This window comes from Triticum urartu, chromosome 2A (assembly GCF_056163025.1).
Source record: "Triticum urartu cultivar PI428250 chromosome 2A, HENAU_Tu73, whole genome shotgun sequence".
Classification (NCBI taxonomy): domain Eukaryota; kingdom Viridiplantae; phylum Streptophyta; class Magnoliopsida; order Poales; family Poaceae; genus Triticum; species Triticum urartu.
In genome coordinates this window covers 55,004,351-55,027,790 of record NC_141874.1, presented here as the reverse complement: position 1 = coordinate 55,027,790, position 23,440 = coordinate 55,004,351, and the positions used below count along the sequence as shown (strand labels likewise).

The window sequence follows — 23,440 nt, the reverse complement described above, 5'->3', positions numbered from 1 at the left end:
CTACCTGTCTCCAGCATCACAAGGCATACAGAAATGCTGGTACAGCCGATTAAACATGACATAACATCATAGACGATCACATTGGCATCGTACATCGCGCATCACACACGTGACGGAACAAATTCGATTTTGCTATGACATCACCAACAAGCACCCCCTGTCGTCGCATTGAGCCAGTCTGCCACAAGCATGTTCTTCAACCTCGTCGATATTGGATTGAGAAGATATATCCGAGGAGGGCAAAACATGTGTTGCCCCAGTTCCCAGAGGACGGCTAACATGACTTTTCTAAAATTACCTTAGTTTCAAGTGTGGTCCTCATGATTGCCGTCGCCGGCACATGTATGATACCAGGCGGAGGTGCCATCGCAATTCCACGATCACCCTGCCACCGCCAGCACCCGACCAACAACAACAACAACACAAATCAGGTGTGCCCGCTAAAGGATCTCTCCAAAACAATACTTCGAACTAAGTAAAAATGCCAAGGCCCCCCTCGCCGATCCGACAAGGCGGATCTCAGTTTTCGCCCGAAGATTAGATCACAAGGGAAGTATTGTGTCAGATCTCCTCGGTGATGCCTACAGGTAGGAAAACAACACCACCAATGTTGTTGAACACAGCAACATGATGAAGACCAGTGCGGACGGTAGCATTCCCGCGCCTAGGAAGGCAGCGTGGCGCATACCACACTGAAGTCGACGCGCGTAGACGGCGAAGTGGACCGCATGCCGCGGCGCTATGGACCGAAAGGCGACGCACAGGCAGCGCGCGGGTTGGGGCGACTGCGGCGGCAGGGACCGCTGCCACGCTCGCTACGGCCTGATGGGGCGATGCAGCGGCAACGCGAGGGTCGATGAAGCCACGGGGATCCTCAGGGCGGCAATACAGTCCGAATGGGCGACGCAGCGGGAGCGCGCAGGTCAGTGCAACCACGGGGCGGCGGCAGGGACCACGTGTCATGCTCGCTACGGCCTGATGGGATGATGCAGCGGGAGCCCGAGGGTCGGTGCAGCCACGTGGACGGTCTGGAGCGAACGGCCTTGGGGCTGCGGTGGACCGCGAGCCGTGGCACTAGGACCCGAAAGGACAACGTAGCCGCAGCATGCGGGTCAATGTAGACATGGAGAGATCTTTGAGGCGGCGACAGTGCAGTCCGAAAGGACAACGCAGCTGCAACCCATTGCTCGATCGGTGAAGGCGCGTGCCTCCACAACGGCGGTACTGAATCGTAGACGCTCGGATGATCAATCCGATTACGCGTGAAATCGAAGTGTCCGCTCAGCCACCCAATGTGATGCAGCCGGACGTGACACGTAGCTAGGCCATTTGATACATGCACAACACTTAGGTGCAACCAGACTAGCACAGGTGCCATGAGCACCTACATGCAATCAGGCCAGCACGTGGTGCCATGCAGATGCATGAGCGGCCATGGCTCAAGCCGGGCTAGCGCTGCACTTGCGCACGCGATGCGCTGCAACAAACACGCTCGTAGGACGTGAGATTGAGGCATTGAGCCATGGGCGACGCGGTGCGGGCCAACGTAGGAGCGCGGCGGCTGGTGTCGGCTAGGCTGTTGTTGGAGAAGAAGGCGCATGTTGAAGATGACGAATGGCGGCGAGCGATGCAAACCGATTTTAGATCGGGAAATCAAAAGAAAATGTCGATCAATGCGATCGGCGAGAGAGAAAAAACCGGATCGAAAGATCAGGAAAAAGACTCTCTAGGGCAGCCGATCAACTGGATTGGCGGATGACCCTACGTACGTACGGGCGGCGCGGCCCTCGGTGGTGATCATGAAGACCGACCGCCCCGGGGTGGCGTGGGGCGGAAGTGGCGGGTGGCGGCTAGGGTTTGGATCGGTTAGGCTGATATCATGTAGAAGGAATAGAGAGGGATTGGTGGAATCGATGTTTATTACTTGAGCCTCGTGGGCATATATAGGAATGCATGATCTTCTTGAAGTAAGGACAAGATGGAATACTTCCTAGTCTATTCTATGTTTCCAATCTAATCACGATACTCAACATCGAGGAGACAACATTGCATACCCCGTTAGCAGCCAGTAGCCACCGGTTCTTCTGCGCTGTAGTAGGGGTTCAAATTCGAGGAAGACCCACCAGATCGAGAACCACTGCAGACCAGTCATCTGCCTTCACGCACCACCTTGCTCCCTGTGGCGGAGCTAGCGCAGGATGCCAGGGGGACAAAATAGAAAATACGAAGCTTTGTGGGGGGGGGGGCATGCCCCCCAGGTTTGCATGTAGCTTCGCCAGTGTTGTTGTGCTCTTATTCATTGAGCTATCACTAACAAACAGAAGATATGCTAGCAAATAGATGCCGGCCAAACGAGAAGATGCCGGCCATGACGAATATCATCACAATGGCCACACAAACGAGAAGAGCGACGATCTCCAGAATATCCTTGACCACAGTTCCTATTGCCTCCTTCCTTGATCTGTTTTGCTTCGTTGCGTGGGCGTCGACCGCCGGGGTCGACGAGGGGGGAGGAAGCGTAATGGACCAAGCCGGAGGTGGGGGAGACGAGGCAGCTGTCGGATGCGCTGGCGGAGCCCAGGATGACGACGTCGGTGCTAGAGCTGGCACCTTGCCATGCCCCGCCTTCTTGCGAAGGCTGGCACCGGCGCTGATGAATGGGAGGCGCAGTGGCCTGGTCGGGCTCGGTAGTCGAAGCTTGAAGTTCTCAGCGGAGGCGCCACCGCCGCTGAAAAGGTCCATGCCCTCAGCCTCTGGGCTCGTCGGTGTGGCCTGAGGAGGATGGACGTTGCCGGCGTCGTTGCCAGTAGAGGCGTCGCCACCGGTGGAGAGCGGCCGGGGCCAGTGGGCTGGTCTTCGGGTGGAGGACTCTAGCTTGGACAACGTGCTCGTTGAGGACGAGCGTCAGCACGAGCATCGCTGCCGTCCTAGTATCCATGTCTGCCAAGTGATTATGATCGCCTTTTGGTTTGGAGATCTCCTCGGTTTGATGCGTGTGCTTTTATAGGCGCGATCGAGGGAGACTGAAAAATTTACTGAGCCTTAATGATTTCAGTACACAAGAAACAAAAATCAAGGTAAAATCTGAAACGCTCCGTACTGGATGGGCAATGATGTGACGGTCGACACAGTAGTTGGCTCCGATCTTATTGGGTTGCCAGTTGTTGCAAGCCGAAGCTTGTTCCTCCTAATTCGACGAAGGATGAACTGTCGCAACTGATGGTTGCGCATACGAGTGAGGCGTTTTGGCTCTCGGTCTCCATGAAGGCCTCTTTTTTGAAAAAAAAAATTAAGTTTAAACTTTTCAGTTTAAAAAAATATGAATTTTTTACAAGTAAACAAGGATGGTATGCGTATGTCTGTAAAATTTCAGGATGAAATATATTTAAATGTGATCCGTACAAAAAAGACAAATTCAGAGCCTGGGAGAATGAATAGTATCATGTGTTAAATAGCCCTAGATTTGTCCTTTTTGCACAGTCCTCACTTCAACGTATTTCGTCTTAAAAATTTACACACTTGTGTATTATGCCTCTATGTATAGCTATATTTTTTTCAAAATTTTTGAAATGTAAAAATATGAAATTTGATGAATTTTGAATTTTTCAAAAACAGACTCATTGGAGCTCGGCCACCAAAAAGAATTTTCGCAGCGTATACATGCATACATACATGTGAGGAACAAGCTTAGGCTTGCAACAACCGGCAGCCCAATAAGGTATGAAGTTGCTCCCCTTCCCAGGTGCATGAAGCTACACACGGTCGCGTCTATTCCACCTTGATGCAATGCCATGCGCTATCGCCGCCACTCCAACACCTCCATACTTAATTAGCGTGCTTGTTTGCAGTGAGCGTCACAAGGTGCACCCTACTCCCTTCGCCTTTGATGGAAGGGTGGTGCTGCCATGGCCGACTGCCGGAGGCGATAAGAGATAGAGCCTTTTGTTTTTGAGTCGCCTCCGGAGTCACCCGCACAAGCAAAAGTAGATGTTGCATTCGTATGGAAGTACTCCTTCTGTAAACTAATATAAAAGCGTTTACATCATTATTTTAGTATTCTAAACACTTTTATATTAGTTTACGGAGGGAGTAGTAGACAGTAAATCTATTATATATAAAAAGCGCTTAATGGCCTCATCAGAAAAAGATAAATAGCCTAGAAATTACCATAATAATTAGAAACATCTGACCGTTTGTTTTACTGACTAAAATTATATAGCCATTAGATTAGACTTATGTAAAAAAATTACCCACCACTGCCATTATAATAAAGAACAAAACGTTTCACCATATTCTTAGCTAATTACAAAAACAATAGCTAGGATTAATGGGTAACCAATCGTTTTGTCAAAATCGTACTGCAAAGAGAGGCACCGCTCAGCGCTCACGTCCTGGCGCTAGGGTTTCCTCGCGGCGGCTCAGGTTCTCACATCGATGGGATTGCGCCCGGAAGCCTGAATCCATTCTCCGATGGATTATGTGCTGATAAGAGAGGTACGTACATGTATTTCATCTTTCCTTGCTCCACCGATTGTAATTATTGGTGCCATTATTTTCCAGATCCCCACGATGTTGTTGAGGATGTGATAAATAGCGATGATCCAGTCCAGCCTCTCCTTAATCCTTTTATATCGACTTTTCATGTCGTCCTAGATCCATCAAACTCTGTAACCGATCTTAGAAAAGGGCGGCCAACCCAATCCAGTCTCTCTTCTAGTCTCTTTCTTTTTTAACCTTCTAATCGCCTCAGATTTTAGGTTCTGACCATGCATCAATCGAGCATCTATTTTCGGTCAATTAATGAATTATTCTCATCATGGTAGATGTAGCAGAGGATGGGGTGTATTTGCTGGACTCAAGCCGATCTCACAGCCGCCGAGGAAGTGCAGGCTGCCGCGGATTGGAGGTAAAATGATTTCTGCTCCATTCATCAAGTGTTAAATTCATCACTGAACCAGGATGATTTGAGTGGTCTTTTCGGTTGCTTGGAAGGAATCTCAGTCATCTAACCACAAGATTTGAAATTTCAGGTGCGTGTACGTATTCAGTCAAACGTGTTATCAGGCATGAATGTTGTTAGCTAAATTATAGGGTAGCTAGCTCCCCCAGAACCAATGTAGAAGATCAGATAACAACTATATGTGTGGGCTGCTATAATCAAAGTCTTGAATAGAGGAAAACAAAAGAGTTGCAGCATATTACATGCAGTGCAATCTACAAACACACGCACGTACATTAGCACTGGAGTAGCTCACGTACACTACAAGTTTGAAGCTGATTGCTTCGAGTTACAAAGGAAGAGTGCATGCACATACAACCGACCATATGGAGCTGCACAAAACGTGCACAACTAGCTTCACTCCTAGCCTAAAAGCTATCCACAGTAACTACGGCAGATTGTTCCTCTCAACTTCTTGCCTTACCAAGGAACTTGCTGCCACTTACTTCTCTACAAAAACCATGCCTACGTAGCATTCAGTTCGCTGGTACTGGTAAGTTGCACTTTCCAACATGGAGTAATCAAAACATTTTCTTCAGATAAGTAAAATTGATTGGCATATGAAGATTTGTAGTGCGTGATACTCATGATTTTTCCCTTGCACTTCACAAAATTATATGTAGTTTGCCAAGATATTTTTTTGTAAATGCAAGATGTTGAAAGAGTAAACACCCCTGCACTATAAGAAAATTTGTGCAGTAAAGATCCCTGTAATTCTCCATAAAAAAGATAAGTCTTCAAATTACAATGCTTGATATCTACATTTTGCTGGATAGGATCCTACCAGGACAACTTTCAAGCACCATCAATTGCATTATGTTTTGTTTTCAGACATTTTTCGCTGATTCCGAATATTTTATTCGTAAAAGGGGGCTGTACATGCTTTACACATTAAGGGTGAATAAATTTGTCCATAAGGTCCGTTACAGACTCCTGTTTTTATAAGTGGGACCCCCCGCTATCATAGTCAACGTAATCATGGTTGTCATGATGTTTAATGATCCTTAGGAACTAGATCCTTCTCTAGGCATGAAATACGTTAACGCACCCCATATTTGATGATTTACACCATCAACTGACCAGTTATTTCCACCTAGACAACGCTGTTGCTTGGCTTAGCATGCAAGTACTGAAGATGAGATATTAATTTCTTAAAGGTGAATGCTAACATATAGATAATTATTGCTTACATATTGCTATTTGATTTTATCAGGGATTATTGGTTATGAAGCATGCCTTTCGACTATAATAATGTTCAACTCATATTCGTTTCCCATTTTAGTTTTTGTTTTTTCTTTCAGAGTATAAATTGTCCAGAAGAATGATGCTTACAAATTTAGCTTTTAGTGTTTCCGGAATACCATTCTATTTCTGTAAGATACAATACCAGGTAACAGGGTGAAATATCATCATCGTGTCAACCAAAATTTGTCCTTTTTTTTACTGATTTATCTTCCATGACAAACTGCGCATACAAATTGTAATCACACAACGATAGGAGATAGTAATGCAGACAAATTTAAGTTGTACTGGAATGATTGCTGTCGTTGTATTTCTGCTATATAATATACTACACTACAGGAAGTTCTTGTAGTAAAGGAAAATAAAGATTTATTTATCAGATTCAATGGTCATGTTTTCGGCAACTTGGAATCAAACAATAAAAAAACAAATATTATACTTTTCACGTGATCGATTCTTTGTGTTAATAGATAAAAGAACGATGCTATACACATGGCAATTTCCGAACAATTTTGGGATGATGCAGCACATCAAGCCGTCTGTGCGTACTGCAAACCTGGACAGCACCGTCCAATCCTCCATCATGCAAAGTTCACTTGGCAACTGTCGTCCGCGTAGTAGTTTCGTAGATACAACACTGCACTTTCTTTTTGTGGTTGTACAACCTGCATATTGGCCATGGACTAGCTTGCGACCTCAGGTCTGGCTATGTGCACTAAGTGCTCATGCACATGAGAAGAACACAATTTTAGTTCTAGACATGAATCATTAAATTATGACGTATTAAAAATTTATGTACTGATTTACTATCAGGCAACAGCCAACCATTTAATTATCACACGAACTTATATTCCTCATGTTATGACATAGGCAACTGTCACTCTAGAACATATGATGTGTCATAAAGAAAAATCTATTCTGGCATGATAAGTGGAATACAACACCTCTTAAGCTACAATACCCTAACCATTTCTCTTTTTCCCTTAGCACTTTGTCCTTAGTTCAGCAAGTTTCTGAGACTGATAATCTCCAAGAGATCTTTCACAGGTCACTCTCTACCCAAGCTTTTGGCCAGTTCCAGCAAGTTCAATTAACATTAGCTCACATAACTCTCACACCTAGCTAGCTAGGATATATGGAGCTACTATTGAAATTCTGCAACCATTTCTGCTGCCAAACATTACAGAGTTCTAATTCAAGGAGAGGTGGCACACCCCATATTTAAGAAGATTTGGAAATCAGCAGTGATTCAGCGATACCAAATTTTACTGTTGGTTTCTGATCCAAGATAGGCTCAGCACAAGAAGTCTGCTTCTCAGGAAATCATTTCACCTCCCCTCCTACCAATGTGCGCTATGTAATGAGCAAATTGAGACCACATTGCACCTCTTTTTGGACTGCTCATTTGCTCTACAATGCTGGCACCTGATCACTCCTAATAAGAAGAGGGACACATCTGTCATTCAGGAAATCATGCTGGCTTTGAATGAATTACCAAATGGAGTGGCCATGAACATTGTCATTATGAGTTGCTGGCATATTTGGATGCAAGGGAACAACAAGATCTTTAAGCATATTAATCCAATCACCACATAATGGAAGCTGCTACGCAAGAAAGATTTACAGTTGCTACATCATAGAATTAGGCACTAGCTCCTTCAAGTTTTTCAAGACTGCATTGCCACACGTTTGTACTCTGAAAGATCCTTGAGTTAGATGGGCTTGCCATCTCCTTTTCTTTTTGATCCCTTTTGTACATACACTTTTAATTGCTTTTAATGAAAATTACAATCGAACAATTGGTATAGAGTCTCTGGCTAAAAAAAACATGCTAGAAGAACTGAGAAGTCGAGAAGACTACATAATGTGGAAAGTGAAGAATCAGACTGGTGAGACCCAAAAACAGATGACGTTTTGTACATGTAGTAGTATGGATAATTATATTTTTCTCCAAAGAAAGTACACACTATTTCTTTCTAGAAAATGGTCACTGTGAAAGCAAATAATGTAACGTGAAAATATAAGCTACCAATGGTACTGCAGAGTGCATGTGTCGAGAAAGTTTTACAGGATATGTATAGTACATAAATAAAGTAAATCACTAAAATAAATATGTGAATTATGCATGGCGTTAGAAAATGTACCTATAACTACACTAACACTATGACAACTATTAAATTTATGTTTGCAGAAAAATATATAGCTAAGCAGCATGATAAAAAGATAGAAAAATAATACAAACATTATTTAAACAACGCGAGTGATCATAAAATATTTAGTATGACATGCATACTTAGGAAGTAAATGATGAAGGGGTAACACATATATTTATATATCAATAAAAACCAGAACATGTCGAAGATTAAACTATGTTTGAAGTAGTCTTATATTTGAAAATGCCATCACATTTGGTTTCAGTTTTTCTTCTGAAAAATCAAATAATATGCTTTCACCATTTAACTTTATGAAATGCTAGCCCGCGCATCGAGCGGGCCACTTTGCTAGTTAATTAAGAAGAAAAGATGGTGAGAGGATAGGTTGGCAGAAAAAGCTGGGCCACGCAGCCCAAACAACATGTGCCTTTTTTTTGTCCAACTTTTGTATTTGCTCTTCCTCCTTTTATCTTTCCCTTTCTTTTCATGGAGACTCAAAAATACTAGAAAATGCATTGTACAACCTTATTCTTTTTTTGAAAGTGTCAAATTAGGCCAAATTCTCCAAAACTACAAATCTAGGTCCTCAAAATATTGTCAAGTCGTTTACTGCATGTCCTATGCAACCCTGCTCAGCTGTGATTTTCACGCGTGGCAACTGGCAAGTTAACCACCCAAATAGTTATTTCTCCTAATGCCGTATACCCTGTTGCTTTCTTCAATTTTGCGGGTGGCCGCTTGGGTTACAGACCTCTCGAAAAAAAAAGAAAAAATGTGTCATAAAACAGGACCTCTAGGAGAATTGAAGAAATGTGACGTAAAACTAGTATAACTGCTTGACATTCGCACTCATTCAAAACACACATGCTAGCAAGTAAGAAGACTAATTCTCAAAAGAAAAACCATATTATACATCATTTGTACAATATCTTGGCCAAAATCAAATTTCCCGTTGTCAGAGTAAAAACAAAATCATATATTTTTTACAAACTATGTACATCATATACAAGACTTCGCGGTGTCATATGGCAAGCACTAGGCATGGCATGGAGCGGCCCCTGGGTCTGGGCGACTGACTCTCCCAGATGGCCCACACCACGTCCTCCTTAGCTGGCCGGCCCAACTTTCGAATCGTGACAGACGTGTTGAAGTACTCACGAAAGCTGGTGATGACGCCAGCACGGAGGCACCATGCATGCACCCAATAGTCATGCTCGCCCGCCCAGCCTTCCGCCACCACCCACTGCTCGTCGCCTTCGGCGGCGCCACCAACTTCTCAACCCTTGCTGGCGCGAACCGGAACGCGAGCGCCCCCTTCGCTTCGCCGGTCAGTAGGCGCCGCATGTGCTGGCACCTACACGGCCCGTGAAAACACCAGGTCCGCCACCAGCAGAGCGGCCACGGCCGCCGCATCGCCGCGCGCAAGCGAGGCGTAGAGGGACTCCACCACCATGCTATTGGACTTGGACCGCGTGCATGCCCATGCTTAAATTGGATGGTCGAGTGAGTGCAAAAGTGCAAACTGCAAATTGAGTAGCCTAGTACTCCAGTACAGATTACGGACACAGTGTCCTGTGAATACTTTGAGATAAGAACTTGAGAAAGCTGAGTGAGTTGAAGACGAAGGTAGGTGTATGTATATATAGTCTGGTAGGGTGCAACCTGACAAGCCGGCCGTGTAGTGTATACCTATTCTCGTTTTCATGATGGCCGTGTAGTGATACCCATGAGTTGCTATTTGATTTTTAATTTGCCTAACTGCAAGTCGTTGTCTGGACGGAGGCTTGTGGGACGAGTACAGAAAAGTGTAGCTATTAGAACGCCATATTTGATCTTTACAATTGAGCCATTTGAAGTTAATTATTCAGAATTGATTTCAAAATTGCACCAGCACGCAAGATATAAAAAAAATGGTGCGTATGTGTTATAAAAAGCTACTTTCTATATTTATTAATTATATGGTCCTGAGAAAATGTTTATTTGTTTGGAGTGAGGACACACGCTTCGGCGCTAGCAAGGTGGAAGAAACAGAACAATACCCCTGTCTGTCTTTGTCTTTTTGAATAAAAACAATGTCCCTATCACTCTACCTACTGCATATGCCATGCATGCATATATACCCTTCGTTATAGTAACACAGATAATTAAAGTTTACTGTCTGCTTTAGTGAGTAATTGACAAAGTGGGGATATGTAATTTAGCAAGGACGAAGCAGCGATGATTGATATTTATAAGGTAAATTAGTCGTGTGATGATGTGAGGCCGGGGTTATCATTGAGGCCACATTGTGCACCCCGCCCACAACCAGTATCCACTAGGTCTTCTGCGATGGGCTTCAAATCTGGGAAAACCAGCCAGATCTAGAACCACTGCATACCGGTCATTCGTCTCCACGCACCACCTCGCCCCCTAGGTGCAGGAAGCTGCACACGGCCACGTCTATTCCACTGCGATGTAATGCCATGCGCTATTGCCACCACTCCAACACCTACATACTCCGTGTCCTTGTTTGTGGAGAGCGTCGCCAAGGTGCACCCCTACTCCCTTCGCCTTTGATGGAAGGGCGATAAGAGATAGAGGCTTTTTGGCCTAGGTTTTCAATCACCTCCAGAGTCACTGCTTGCATGGGCAAAAATAGACGTTGTATTCATATGAAGTACAGACTTATGTCCAAACTTAAATCTCGAAGAGCGCAGATGCACTACATTATGGAATGGAGGGAGTAGTAGATAATATAGTAAACTAAGCACAAAGACGGTGAGAGCATAGGTTGGCAGGTAGCCGACGGAAGATCCAGTTCCCTACGGAAGTGGATCCTCTGACTTGCTAAGGGAAGTCAGGGGAGCTACAGTAACCTGACTTTCCTTCTCTGAAGTTCTATGAACAGTGCTCTAATACAACGATTTACAACAATAATTTGTGTACAGTGATCTGCAATCTACAGTAATTCTTGAGAAGTGCCAGGTCTCTAACTTACCTCCTCTGTTTTACTCAAGGATGGTGCTGTAGCACCCTGAGTTCCCTCTTGTATGTCAGAGGATCCACTTCCACTATGAAAGTGGATCGTAGTCAGCTGATGAAAGCGGCGTGAGACTTATTGAGTGATTTGCAAAAAATTGGGCCACACAAAATACTGGGTGACGGAGCCCAAACATCATGCGCCTTTTTAGGTCGAACTTTTGTATTTGCTCTTCCTCTTATCTTTCCCTTTCTTTTCATGAAGACTCAAAAATAGTAAAATCGAACGTAGATTTTTTCAGGTGTCTAATTAGGCCAAAATTTCCCAAACTACAAATCTAGGTCCTATTATTTTCAAGTCGTTTACTGCATGTCCTATGCAGTCTTGCTCAGTTTTGAATTTTGATTTGCACGTGTTGCTTTCTTCAAATTGTGTGGGTGGCCTGTTGGGTTACAGACCTCTTGAAGGAATGAAAAAAAAGTGTCATAAAACTATACCTCCAGGAGAAATATGATGAAATTGGTCCTAAATCTAGTGTATCTGTTTTAGATTTGCACTCATCCAAAAAATACATGCTAGCAAGTAAGAAGACTAATTCTCAAAAGGAAAAAACATATTTTTCATCATCTGTACAACGTCTTGCTTGGCCAAAATCAACTTCCACATGGTAAGAGTAATAAACAATAACATATTTTCTTTTACGAAATATGTACATCATATACAAACTTCGCAGAGTCATATGGCAAGCACTAGGCCTGGCATGGAGCGGCACCTGGGCCTAGGCAATCGGCTCTCCCAGATGGCCCACACCACGTCCTCCTTAGCTGGCCGGCCCAGCTTTCGGACGGTGACAGACGTGTTGAAGTACTCCCGAAAGCTGGTGATGATGCGAGAGCGGAGGCACCATGCATGCACCCAATAGTCGTGCTGGCCGGCCCACCCTTCCGCCGCCACCCACTGGTCGCCGCCTTCGGTGGCGCTGCTAACCTCTGCAACTCGTGCCGGCGCGAACCGGAAGGCCACGCCCCCCTTGGCCTCGCCGGTCAGTAGGCGGCGCATGTGCTGGCACCGACGCGGGCCGTGAAACCACCAGTCCAGGTCCGCCGCCAGCAGGGATGTGATTGCCGCTGCGTCGCCACGAGCGAGCGAGACATACAAAGACTCCACCACCGCGCGGTTGGACTTGGATGGCGCGTGCAGGACCGTACCCATGGTTAAATTGGGTATTCGACACAGAGTGATAGTATGAATAGCCTAGTGCTGTCTCCCTGTAAATATTCGAGAGAAGAACTTAAAAAGCTGTGTGTGTTGGAGAAGGTAGGTGTATGTATAATATATAGGCTTAGGGACTTGGGTGCAACCTGACAGGTCGGCCGTGTAGTAGAGGAGATACATTTACATGTACAGTCATTCTCACTTTCATGCACACAAATGGACAATCTGTGGTTCGGTGATATCTATGGGTTGCTATTCGATTTTTAATTTGCCTAACTGCAAGTCGTTCTCTGGATGGAGGCCTGTGGGCCGAGTACAAAAGTGTAGCTATTAGAACGCCATGTTTGATCTTTACAACTGAGCCATTCGCAGTTAATTATTCGGAATTAGATTTCGAAACTGTGCTAGTACGCAAGATATAGTAAAAGGATTGTTTGTCTTGTAAAAGCTAATCACATTATCTTTATTTTAAAAAAGGAGGAAGAGTGAATATTCAGGGCTGCCGGAGTTGGAGCTAGGGCAAAATCATATTATCTAATTATGTAGTATGTTTATTTGTTTGGAGTGAGGACCCACGCACGCACACGCTTCGGAGATAGCTAGGTGGAAGAGATAGAGCAATATCCCTGTCTGTCCTTTTCTTTTTTAATAGAAAAGATAATGTCCCTATCACTCCACTCACTGCATGTGAGATTAAGGGTAAGAAGAGTCAGGGTAAAATGGCATATACCCTTTGTTAGTGTCAGTAATCTGCATAGTAACATAGATAATTTAAATTTACTGTCTGCTCGGAATAGACAAAGTGGGATATGTAATTTAGCATGGACGAAGCAATGATTATGACATTAATAAAGTCAATTAGTTGTGGGATGATTTGAGGCCAGGGTTAGCATTGTTGTATCCGTATGGAGTAAACTAAGCAGAGAGATATTCAAAGGAATAATGTTCGAAACATGGCGAAAATCCAAATCGGTGCCCAGGCTCATCTGCTCCCGGTCAGAAAAAATTCAAAACAAATACTAGAAAAATTCACACAAATCCAAAAAAAATTACGTGGTAGATAATTTGATGCGTGAGGTCTGCTCCAAATTTCAACTCATTTGAATATCTGAGCAGCTCCCGGGAAAAAAGACAAATCGGGTCAAAACAGTGCGTGAATAGTAAACTTTTTTACAGACCCTGATTTTGTCTTTTTTGCAGAGAGCTACTCAACGAGTTGAAATTTGCAGCGAACCTCACGCATCAAATTATCTACCACCCAAAAAAATTTGGAAAGTTTTGAATTTTTCTAGTATTCGTTTTGATTTTTTTCGTCAGCGCGGGTGCAGCTAAGCCCGGGAGCAGAAACGCCGCACTCGAAACTTGGCACTTATCATGGTACAACTGATGTGGTGCATATTTTGTTCCTTTCACATAAATGCAGCTGCAACATATAGTAGTATATTGTTGTTTAATGAAGCTACAAACATGCATGTAAGTTTGGATGACATTCTTATTCAATATATTAATAAACCACCAATTATTTCATTGCAACATATTGAGTTTTTAGTATAGGATTCTACTGTGGCAACTGAATCGACAATCAATTTGACACTCCTTTTCATTCTTTGTTCTTATGGTTAACATGCTAAGTGCAAAGTGCTTGAGAAACATAACCCCCAAATTGATTGTCCATTGCAGTAACCATAACCCCCAAACTGCTTGAGAAACATCTCAAAATCATGCAAGGATATTGGACTTAGTACATTTAACTTACCACTATCAATACTTCTTGTATATATACCAGAAGCTCTGGAACTATGTTACTGCTTTCCAGTTAAGACTTTACAAATTGTATCCAAAATTGAGGTAGGCCTTTTGTTGAGCACATCAGTTTTTTCGCCGTTTCAGTACACATACTAAGCAGGGAGATAATCTCACACTTAAAAGGCTCCATTTTCCACATTACGTAGGAAGATTACATAGAATGCAACTTGGCAGGCTCCATTTTCTGTATTGCGAAGAAAGATTACACAGAATGCAACTTGGCAAAGAAAAAGAAGCTAGAACTATATATACCAGCTAAATAATAAAGTGTATTATAGTTCCTGTGATCATTTTTTTACAAGTAATAAATACTTGAGGATCATCAAGGGAAAAACAATGTTGTTGTGAAAAGCAATGAACAAAGGTAAGTTAATGTTGAAAACCCATCATGTAAAGTTGAACTGTATTTAAAACATTACTTCTCTCGTGGAAACAAAGATCATACATAATCCACCATAACAAGCAAAAATCTTCAGAGAGATAACAAAGATGTCGACTGTAGTAAATTGCACATGTGGTTATAGTAGCAGAATAAAACTTTTTGATTAGGCACAAAAGACGACTGCCACATCTTTGTTTTTGGAAAGCCATGTGGACTATAACATGGAGTGAGCTCTTCTTCCAGACAGAAGAAGATTATACAATGGAATACAATTGAGCCCAAGTTACTTACCAAGTTTCTCTTCTTCCTAACACAAGAAGATTAGACAATGGAATACAATAGTTGCCATAATAAATTGCCAACAATGTTAGTACGATGTGGATGTCAACCTATGATTTTTCAAAATCAACAAACATTCGACGCTGAGTAGAACACAAAATAACAATGACAACTAATTATTGTCCTTTTGGGACTAATATTTATCAGCCTACTTAATTTAATACATAAGATCCAGGCAATAGTTCAATGTTGTGCATAGCGGTGCATTATACATCAGTTCATGCTAATATATCCAGTAGAAAATAAACTATGCTACTTTACTAGTTAGCATTTACTAACAAAATTTGACGCATATATCAACTAATAAAGCTTCTAAGCAATGAACCATATAGGTTGATATGTGAAACAAGCTTAAAGTAAACAAAACAAAACATGCTATCCAACTCATACTGATTAGCAAAATGAGTTACAGTTAGCTAGCCCCAAATGTGGAAAATACATGAGGTAATAATTCATTATCTCACAGTAATATTTATCATTTGGTTGTACATTAATCAAAGTGCCCATTGCCAAAACAAAAACACACATATCAAAATGGACCAGCTAGTACCATCGCAAAAAAAAAGAACCAGCTGCTATAAATGAGTGAGAAGAGGAGAGATCGAGAGAAATGGACCTGGTATCTCGCGAAGGAATGTCTGAGACAAATAGACACCTAAGATGAAAAAGGGAATAAAATGGGAAGAAATAAGAATATATGAGGGAAGAAAATGTAATGCTGAAATTCTACCTTTGCCTCTATTCGACAAAGAACATAACTTAGTTCTGCAGCTTCTGATGTTTATTGCGTTCTTCTCATTTATATCAACTTCCACACACTAGAGTATGAGAAGGAGTGTGCTCAAACATATAATCTGAAAATTGGGTGCAATTGGATTATAGCCAGATTCAATTGGAATAAACTATACCCATGACCTTACTTGTATCAGTTGGATCCGACCCTAGAATATGACTATTGTCATATTTCCTTCAAAACCAAACTTGATATATGATCTCAACCCATAACCATGCCATAGTAATTACCCTAGGAATATAAATACTTAAATCACTTGCATTTTTAATTTGTATCTTTTATTTGGATCTTCATTTAGTTTTTGTGTTGAAGTATTTTTCCTTTATCGTTAGATATACCATAACAAGAAGGAAAGACGACTAAGAGTAGAATATTTCACCTTCAAGAAATTAGACAAGTTGCAGTTTGCCCATGCTTTGACCTATACTTTCATATTATGCATACCTCTTTAAATTTTAGTAATGTGCATGAGTTAGCTTACTAAAGTTTTAAAAACAATATCTTGCTAGTTAATCCTTAGGTTCAAATCTCTTATATTTATGCTTATGCTTAGGCATGCTTGTAGAAATGGGGTGGGTTGAAAAGCTTAACTTGTTTTAAACCTTTAAACTTACTCTCTTTTGAGTAATGTTTGTGAATGTTGAAGCAAAATCTATATTATTTTACTTTTACTCTCTGAGCAGATTGTATGATGGGAGCGTCTAGAAGTGATTGCGCCCGACTGGGGTCTTCACACCAAGTGATTGCGCTCGACAGAGGACTTGCACACTTGAGTGATTGGATCTGACTGGGGACATGAGCACACATGTTTTTGGTGGTGACCGCCGTTTAGGAGATTGAGATCTTCCCAGTATAGTTTGAAGTAGCTTCCCCTACAGCCACAATGTACTATGGCTCTGGCTTAGCTCAATACTAATGGGAAACCATTATCACATCACCGCCATCGGATAGGGTCCTTAATTGTCTAAGTTGCGGGCATCTTGGTAATAGGTATATGGGGTTGTTATGGAAAGACTTCGTCTTAATCTCCTCCCATTCATGCACCGAAGTGTATAATGATAAAGGGGTTGGCCGTGTCAGGTGGGGAACATGTACAATCTCTGCAGAGGGTTTAACTAAATTAATTAGTCGAGCCCTCGGTTACGGGCAACTTTGAGCAATTGAAGACTTGAATTGAACAAGAATCCCCGGAAATCCAATTCGGCTCTTGGGAGCATATGCACCTGCCCATCAAATTTTTTTATTTCAAATGTAAAAAAAATGAAGGAAAAATAGATGTGATCATTGTCACACCAAAACACTACCTGTAAATGTTTAGGAGGAAAGCCTAAGTATTTTGATCTGTGCAAAAAAAAAAAACAAGTCGAACGACCAATGTTACCTCCAAATGTTACATTTATTTTTGTTTTTTCACTGACGAAGCACCGTCATCCTGTTTCGCACGAAAATTGGCAAGCACACTTGTTACAGTAACAAGTACATCTACGAAAAAATTCAGAATTTTTAAATTTTATTTACCATTTATTTTGAATTTACTGTTCATTAGGGAGCATATGCACCCAAGAGCCAAAACGACCCTCCCCAACAATCCCCCCCTTTCTTTTCTAAAAATCTGATTTAAGGGTTATATGTTGAGAACTGAGCATAGTGAATGTGTTTCACTTCAATCATATGTATATTTTTACCAGGTTGGTGAATAAGCCTTGGTGTGTTTATCCAAGTGTTTCACTCTATCCCAATACTAAAAACTATTTGAAATTTCAAAGGAAGTTTATAAAACTTAGCATAGGGAAAATTGGCTTTATGCAAACAAAACCTACAGCAATACTTGACTTAATCTGCATATATATATATATATATATATATATATATATATATATTCTATTTATACTTTCCCTTGCAATCTGCGAGTACATTCCATGTACTCACTGCAGCTGTCATGTGCAGACGTCAATGGATTAAGAGACAATAGAGTTATGGTCCTCAACAAGCCCAGTGGCGTTGGTGGAGCCCTAACTTAGCAACTACGTATGTTTCTGCTGTATTATGTGCCAGCTTGAGATGTGTTAATGGTATGTATTTACATATTCTGGATCCATCGTTTGTAGTAAATGATGTAAGTTTTACTGATATTCATTCTTGCTACTTTGTGCTAGCTACGATAATGGGAAAACACAGTAAGCGCAGAGATCCAGATTCTATAAAATTTGGGTCATTACAATATGACTAGACGGGCAACAGCCTACTCGCATTCATGTTGGCTGACCGGTCGTCTGCCTACCAAGCACTCACACAGGTGTGGAGAGTGAGAAGCCTAGTACTTTTCCACGTGGTATAGGAGACTCATGCCAGCATGTCGTTACCAAATCGCGGCGGAGGCCCGGTGGAATGCAGACCAATATCCGAGATGGGGTACTTGGAGGAGGAGATGGAGGAGGACGATGAGGGCGGCGACCCCATGGACATAGAGGAAATCGCCATGGAGGAGGCGCCGGTGGAGGAGTTGTGAGTGTCCAAGTTCAGCATGTTACAGGCGAGGCTGCACTATGACCAGGTGTCGCGGAGGCATAGAAGGAAGAGTGGACGACTGCATTGGTGGAGCAGCTGACGGTGCCCGTGTTCAGGTAGCTGCTGGCAAAGCAACGCTACAACCTCCAGCTCCTAGCAGAGTGCCATTTGGAGGCGGAGCGCGTCCGAAGCTATCGTTGCGGCCATGGTTGCAGCGGAGTGGAGGATTCTTGACATCAGTCGGTCCGTGCTCCACTCCATGCACAACCTCCACGTCATCCGCAGTGAGCAGCGGAGGCTCTACGTCTACGAGGCGGAGCACAACCACCTCTTCGATGTGTTGGAGATGGAGGACTACGACGCGCCAGACCAACATGACGATGATTCCAAAGAAGCATCGATTGTCACCATCGCCTTTTTTGCACCGGCCCACCCGAAATGAAAACGAGACCCGACCATTTGGGGTGGGGCACGGGTCCAGAGCAACGCAACACGGAGTATATTTTGTTTTTATGTTTTTATTACTTGTTTTATGACCTTTTGCCATCTAAAGTTTTTCTGAAAATCAATGCAAAAATCGATGTCTGCGGTCTGCTGATGATTCCGCCTGGATGGCCGGCTCCCCGTACGTTATCCACAGATTTCTCTGGGTATGTCCTTGGACATTTGGTTATGTCCATTTAGTGATCTCCATTAAAGTTGCCCTTAGGACATCTAGACGAGAACTCAAAAATGGCATCTGGACCAGAACTCAAAAATGGCATCTGGATCAGAACTCAAAAAAAGGACATCTAAACTGCTATGACGGTATGTGATATTCAGTATTGACATAATCACAAAAAATATCCGTGCCATTTCACTTTCTGAAATCGAGCTGTTTTGTTGACTACTGGCCTATCTATTTTTTGTGCTTGCTTTCTCACAGCTTGCAAACTGTTTTTCATAGTTGCACGGGTTCTAGCTACTCCCTTCTTCTTTGATCCATATTATTTGTAGCTTAAATGGATGGTTTAACAATGAAATACGTCTAAATACATCAGTTTGAGAGACGAGTAATGTGAATCAAAGGGAGTAGTGATTTTCGTCCAAGTGTTTCAAGTTCAGGAGATGCTAACTAACCATTTTGTTCCTTTTTTCATCGTCCTACCGTATATCAAGATTTTTTTAATAACGACAATTAGCCATTTTTATTCCTGATGTATGATAGGTTAATGCAGTCTATGTGAAAGGCATTGCTCACTGTCCAACACAGAAGCATCGAGTCGTTTTATTTCTCTCACTTACCTCGTGCCATCTCATTTCATCGTTCTAATAGAACATTTAGCCACCCATCTCACCTCATGCCGCCTCCTCTCCTCTGCATGGCACTGGCTCGTTGCCTCCTCACCACGCCCACCCGCTTCAACCCACTCTAACATCCTAATTTTTCCGGGTTCCTTTTTTTCATAAAGCAAAGGGTGTCGCAACATGATAAAATAATAGTACTTCGTTTTATTTGGAGTTACTCAAATTAATCCTAATTGTTACCGGCTCCTCAAAGGATGACTGGCCAGAATTTCCTATGTTCGTTTTCGGGTTTAATGTTCAACTTGATTTATTGAAAGTTCCGTATTGTTCGCTTGCCATTTAGAATTTAGTTATATTTAAATTAATTTCTACATTTTTGTAACAATAAAATATTTCCAATTAATATGGAATACACTTTACAGCCCAATATGTTCTCTCTCTCCTATCTCGGCCTGAAGGCCCACTTCCTCTTTTCTCCTCTTTCTTTAGGGTTTCTTGCCTAGGCGCCGCAACTATTTCCTGCCATCTGAGCGCCCCGCCATAAAATGCGTACCACAATAACTCCCCCTCCCTTACCCCCTCCCCCCGCCGGCGCCGCCGCCGCACCATGGGAGCCACACAACCTAGACCGCAATAACTGGAAGAGCTCATTGACATCTATCAACTCCGTCCGCCGACTTTGCCGCGTCGATTCACCACGCTTGGTGAGCCCATCTCCAATAACTCATAGATATGTGTCCATCTTTGGCTCGCCTATGTCCTAGCATGCTTGTCGGGCTTCGGGTTGTCATTGGCCGCATGGAAAATGAATAGTGACATCCATCACGGCGAATCGAATGATGTCCATCAACATCACCGTAGTTGACACTATTCCATCCTATGATTTCGACCCCAACATGGAAGGGTTCCCTTTTGATGTCTAGAACCTAGAGATGCATTTAGATTTAGAATTTTTATTGGTACATTTACATATAGTTTAAATAGAGCCAAATTTGATCAAATTTAGTTTTAATTCAACGCATGTATGTTATTGTTATTTAATTTTTAAATGTAATTAGAAATGCTTGGAGTTGCATGAAATTTTATTGGATTTATTAGACATGGTTAGCTTATTCCATAAATATTCCAGCGAGATTGTGGTCATTTCCCAATTAAACGCATGTCTTTTCGTTTCCTTTCAAATGTTGAAAAATTATACCATTTTCCGTGTAGGCTTTATGTTGTTGATTTGGTAGTTGTTTGAACAACACAGTACTGCCATTATTTTTAGTGTAATAATTTTTAATAGAATTACCTTGAGTTGTTCACTGGCACTTCTTTGGGCAATTGATAGAAAAATGCATAGTTATGATGATATTCAAGGCATATAGGCATCACGTCCGAGACAAGTAGATCGACTCCTGCCTATGTCTACTACTATTACTCCACCCATCGACCGCTATCCAGCATGCATCTAGGGTATTAAGTTAATAAAAACAGAGTAACGCCTTAAGCAAGATGACACGATGTAGATAAAGTAAATCCAAAAATATGAATAAACCCCATCGTTTTATCCTTAATGGCAACAATATAAATACGTTTCCTTTCCCTTTCTTTCGCTGGGATGGAGCACCGCAAGATTGAACCAACTACAAATCACATCTCCCAATGCAAGATAAATCAATCTAGTTGGCCAAACCAAACGGATAGATCGGAGATAAATACAAAGCTATAACAATCATGCATAAATAAGTTCAGAGAAGACTCAAATATTTCTCATGATTCAGATCATAAACCCACAATTGATCAAATCCCAACAAACACACCACAAAAGAGAATTACATCGGATAGAACTCCAAGAAGATCGACAAGAACATGGTATTGAAGATCAAAGAGAGAGAAGAAGCCATCTAGCTACTAGCTATGGTCCCGTAGGTCTGTGATGAACTACTCACTCTCATCAGAAGGACAGTAAGGTTGATGTAGAAGCCCTCCGTGATCGATTCCCCCTCAGGCAGAGTACCGGAAAAGGCCTCCAGATGGGATCGCGGAAGAACAGAGACTTGCAGCGGCGGAACAAGTATTTCTGGTGGCTCTATAGTATATTGGGAATATTTAAGAATTTATAAACATGGAATTAGGTCAAGAGGTGCCACGAGGGGCCCACAAGCCTGGGGGCACGCCTAGTGAGCTTGTCGCTCCCTCGTGGCTCCTCTGGTCTTCCCCCAAACCTTCTAGGGTCTCTCTGGGTCCAGAAAAAATCATCAAAAAGTTTCGTAGCGCTTGGACTCCATTTGGTATTGATTTTTTTTTGAAAAGCCGAAAGCAAGCAAAAAATAGCAACGGGCACTGGGCACTAGGTTAGTATGTTAGTCCCAAAAAATGATATATAATTGCATATAAAACACCGAAGATTGATAATCTAATAGCATGGAACAATAAAAAATTATAGATACTTTGGAGTCGTATCACCGATGCGGGCGATCCCCTCTCTTAACGCTCCACATCTCCATCTCCGGCAATCCGCAGGTCTCCTGCCCCCCCCCCCCCCCTCCGCCTTTGCCCCATTTGGCCATCTTCATTGCCCCTTCCCCAATTTGTCCCCACCCATCCCGTCTCCTCCCTCTCCACCTCTGCCCGATCCACCCCACCCCTTACCCACCTCGTCCATGTCCGATGTCAGTCGTGGAGTAGGAGTTGGTTACTTACCTCTACCCCATGGTGGAGTCAGCTCGCCTCAGTTTTTAGGAAATCTTAATTCCTAATTCCTCACATGATGGATTGTTAGGTGCTAAGTATTTCTTTTGAATTTGCAGGTTGTTTCAAGGTCGGCACATACTGTAGGCCAATAGAAGGTTTGTGAACAAGATTCACAACTTTTGCTCTCCCATGTTATTTATATTGCCATGTCATTACATGTGCTTGCTTCTATTTACTAATTTGATGGCTCGCTAGTGGATATTGAGTGATGTGCTTAATTTTGTTTAGAAGGCTTGCTGTACCATGTCAAATATGATTTGGTATATTAATTTGTTTGGCTGGATATGTTGATTGAAGGTTTGTTCGTGCTTTGGTATGGCATAGGAAAAATCATACTTGAATATATAGGAATATTTGTCATAGCATATATGACTCTCTTGCCAAGGTCGTCATAATATACTGCTGACATATAACTTTCAGCTATCTTCATGTTGTTTGGATAAGATGTTGCCAGTACCATTTTTTTGCATGCAAATTCTTTTTTGTAATACACCATATTTCAAATTTATGCATGTGTTCTTCAAATTCCATTTCCAAATTTGTACAACAAATTGTGTTCACACATTTCTAAATTGTCCAATTCTAGACTTTGTGCATCCAAACCTTATTTGGCATTGTTCCTCCCTATGAATTCCAGGAGACAATACATGAACATCCAAATACTATGTGTGGCATTGAAGCCCAATACCAATGTCGTGGGATATTTGGCATTGGAGACAATTCAATACCAAGGTCCTCGGTGTCTATATCCAAACAGAGATAGTGTGTTGTTGCCATCCTTAGATATAGTTTACTTGGTGCGTATTACTGCTTAGCCTTGTAGTGTCAGTGCTCATTAGCATGTAGGAAATGTTTGTCCATCACATGGTATGTTATGCCAGCTATATTGGATATAAAAGGTGCCTTTTAAGTAATTAATATTTAGTTTGGAAGGAGACTAGCCCCATGCCATAGAAAGCCATATCCTTGTTGAAACTGTGCTACGCTATCTCCCTAGGCCTTACCTGGTGATATCCTC

At 42.5% G+C, this 23,440-nt stretch overlaps 1 protein-coding gene and 1 pseudogene across 1 annotated transcript; both read right to left on the bottom strand.

Annotated features, from left to right (window-relative positions):
• Positions 1-9,415: 9,415 nt before the first annotated feature.
• Positions 9,416-9,878, bottom strand: LOC147983683 (senescence associated gene 20-like; annotated as a pseudogene).
• A 2,210-nt stretch (positions 9,879-12,088) lies between these two features.
• On the bottom strand, positions 12,089-12,565 carry LOC147983682 (senescence associated gene 20-like). Its single transcript, XM_087539578.1, has one exon. The coding sequence runs from the start codon at positions 12,563-12,565 to the stop codon at positions 12,089-12,091; it is 477 nt and encodes a 158-aa protein (XP_087395704.1).
• Between the last annotated feature and the right edge of the window lie 10,875 nt (positions 12,566-23,440).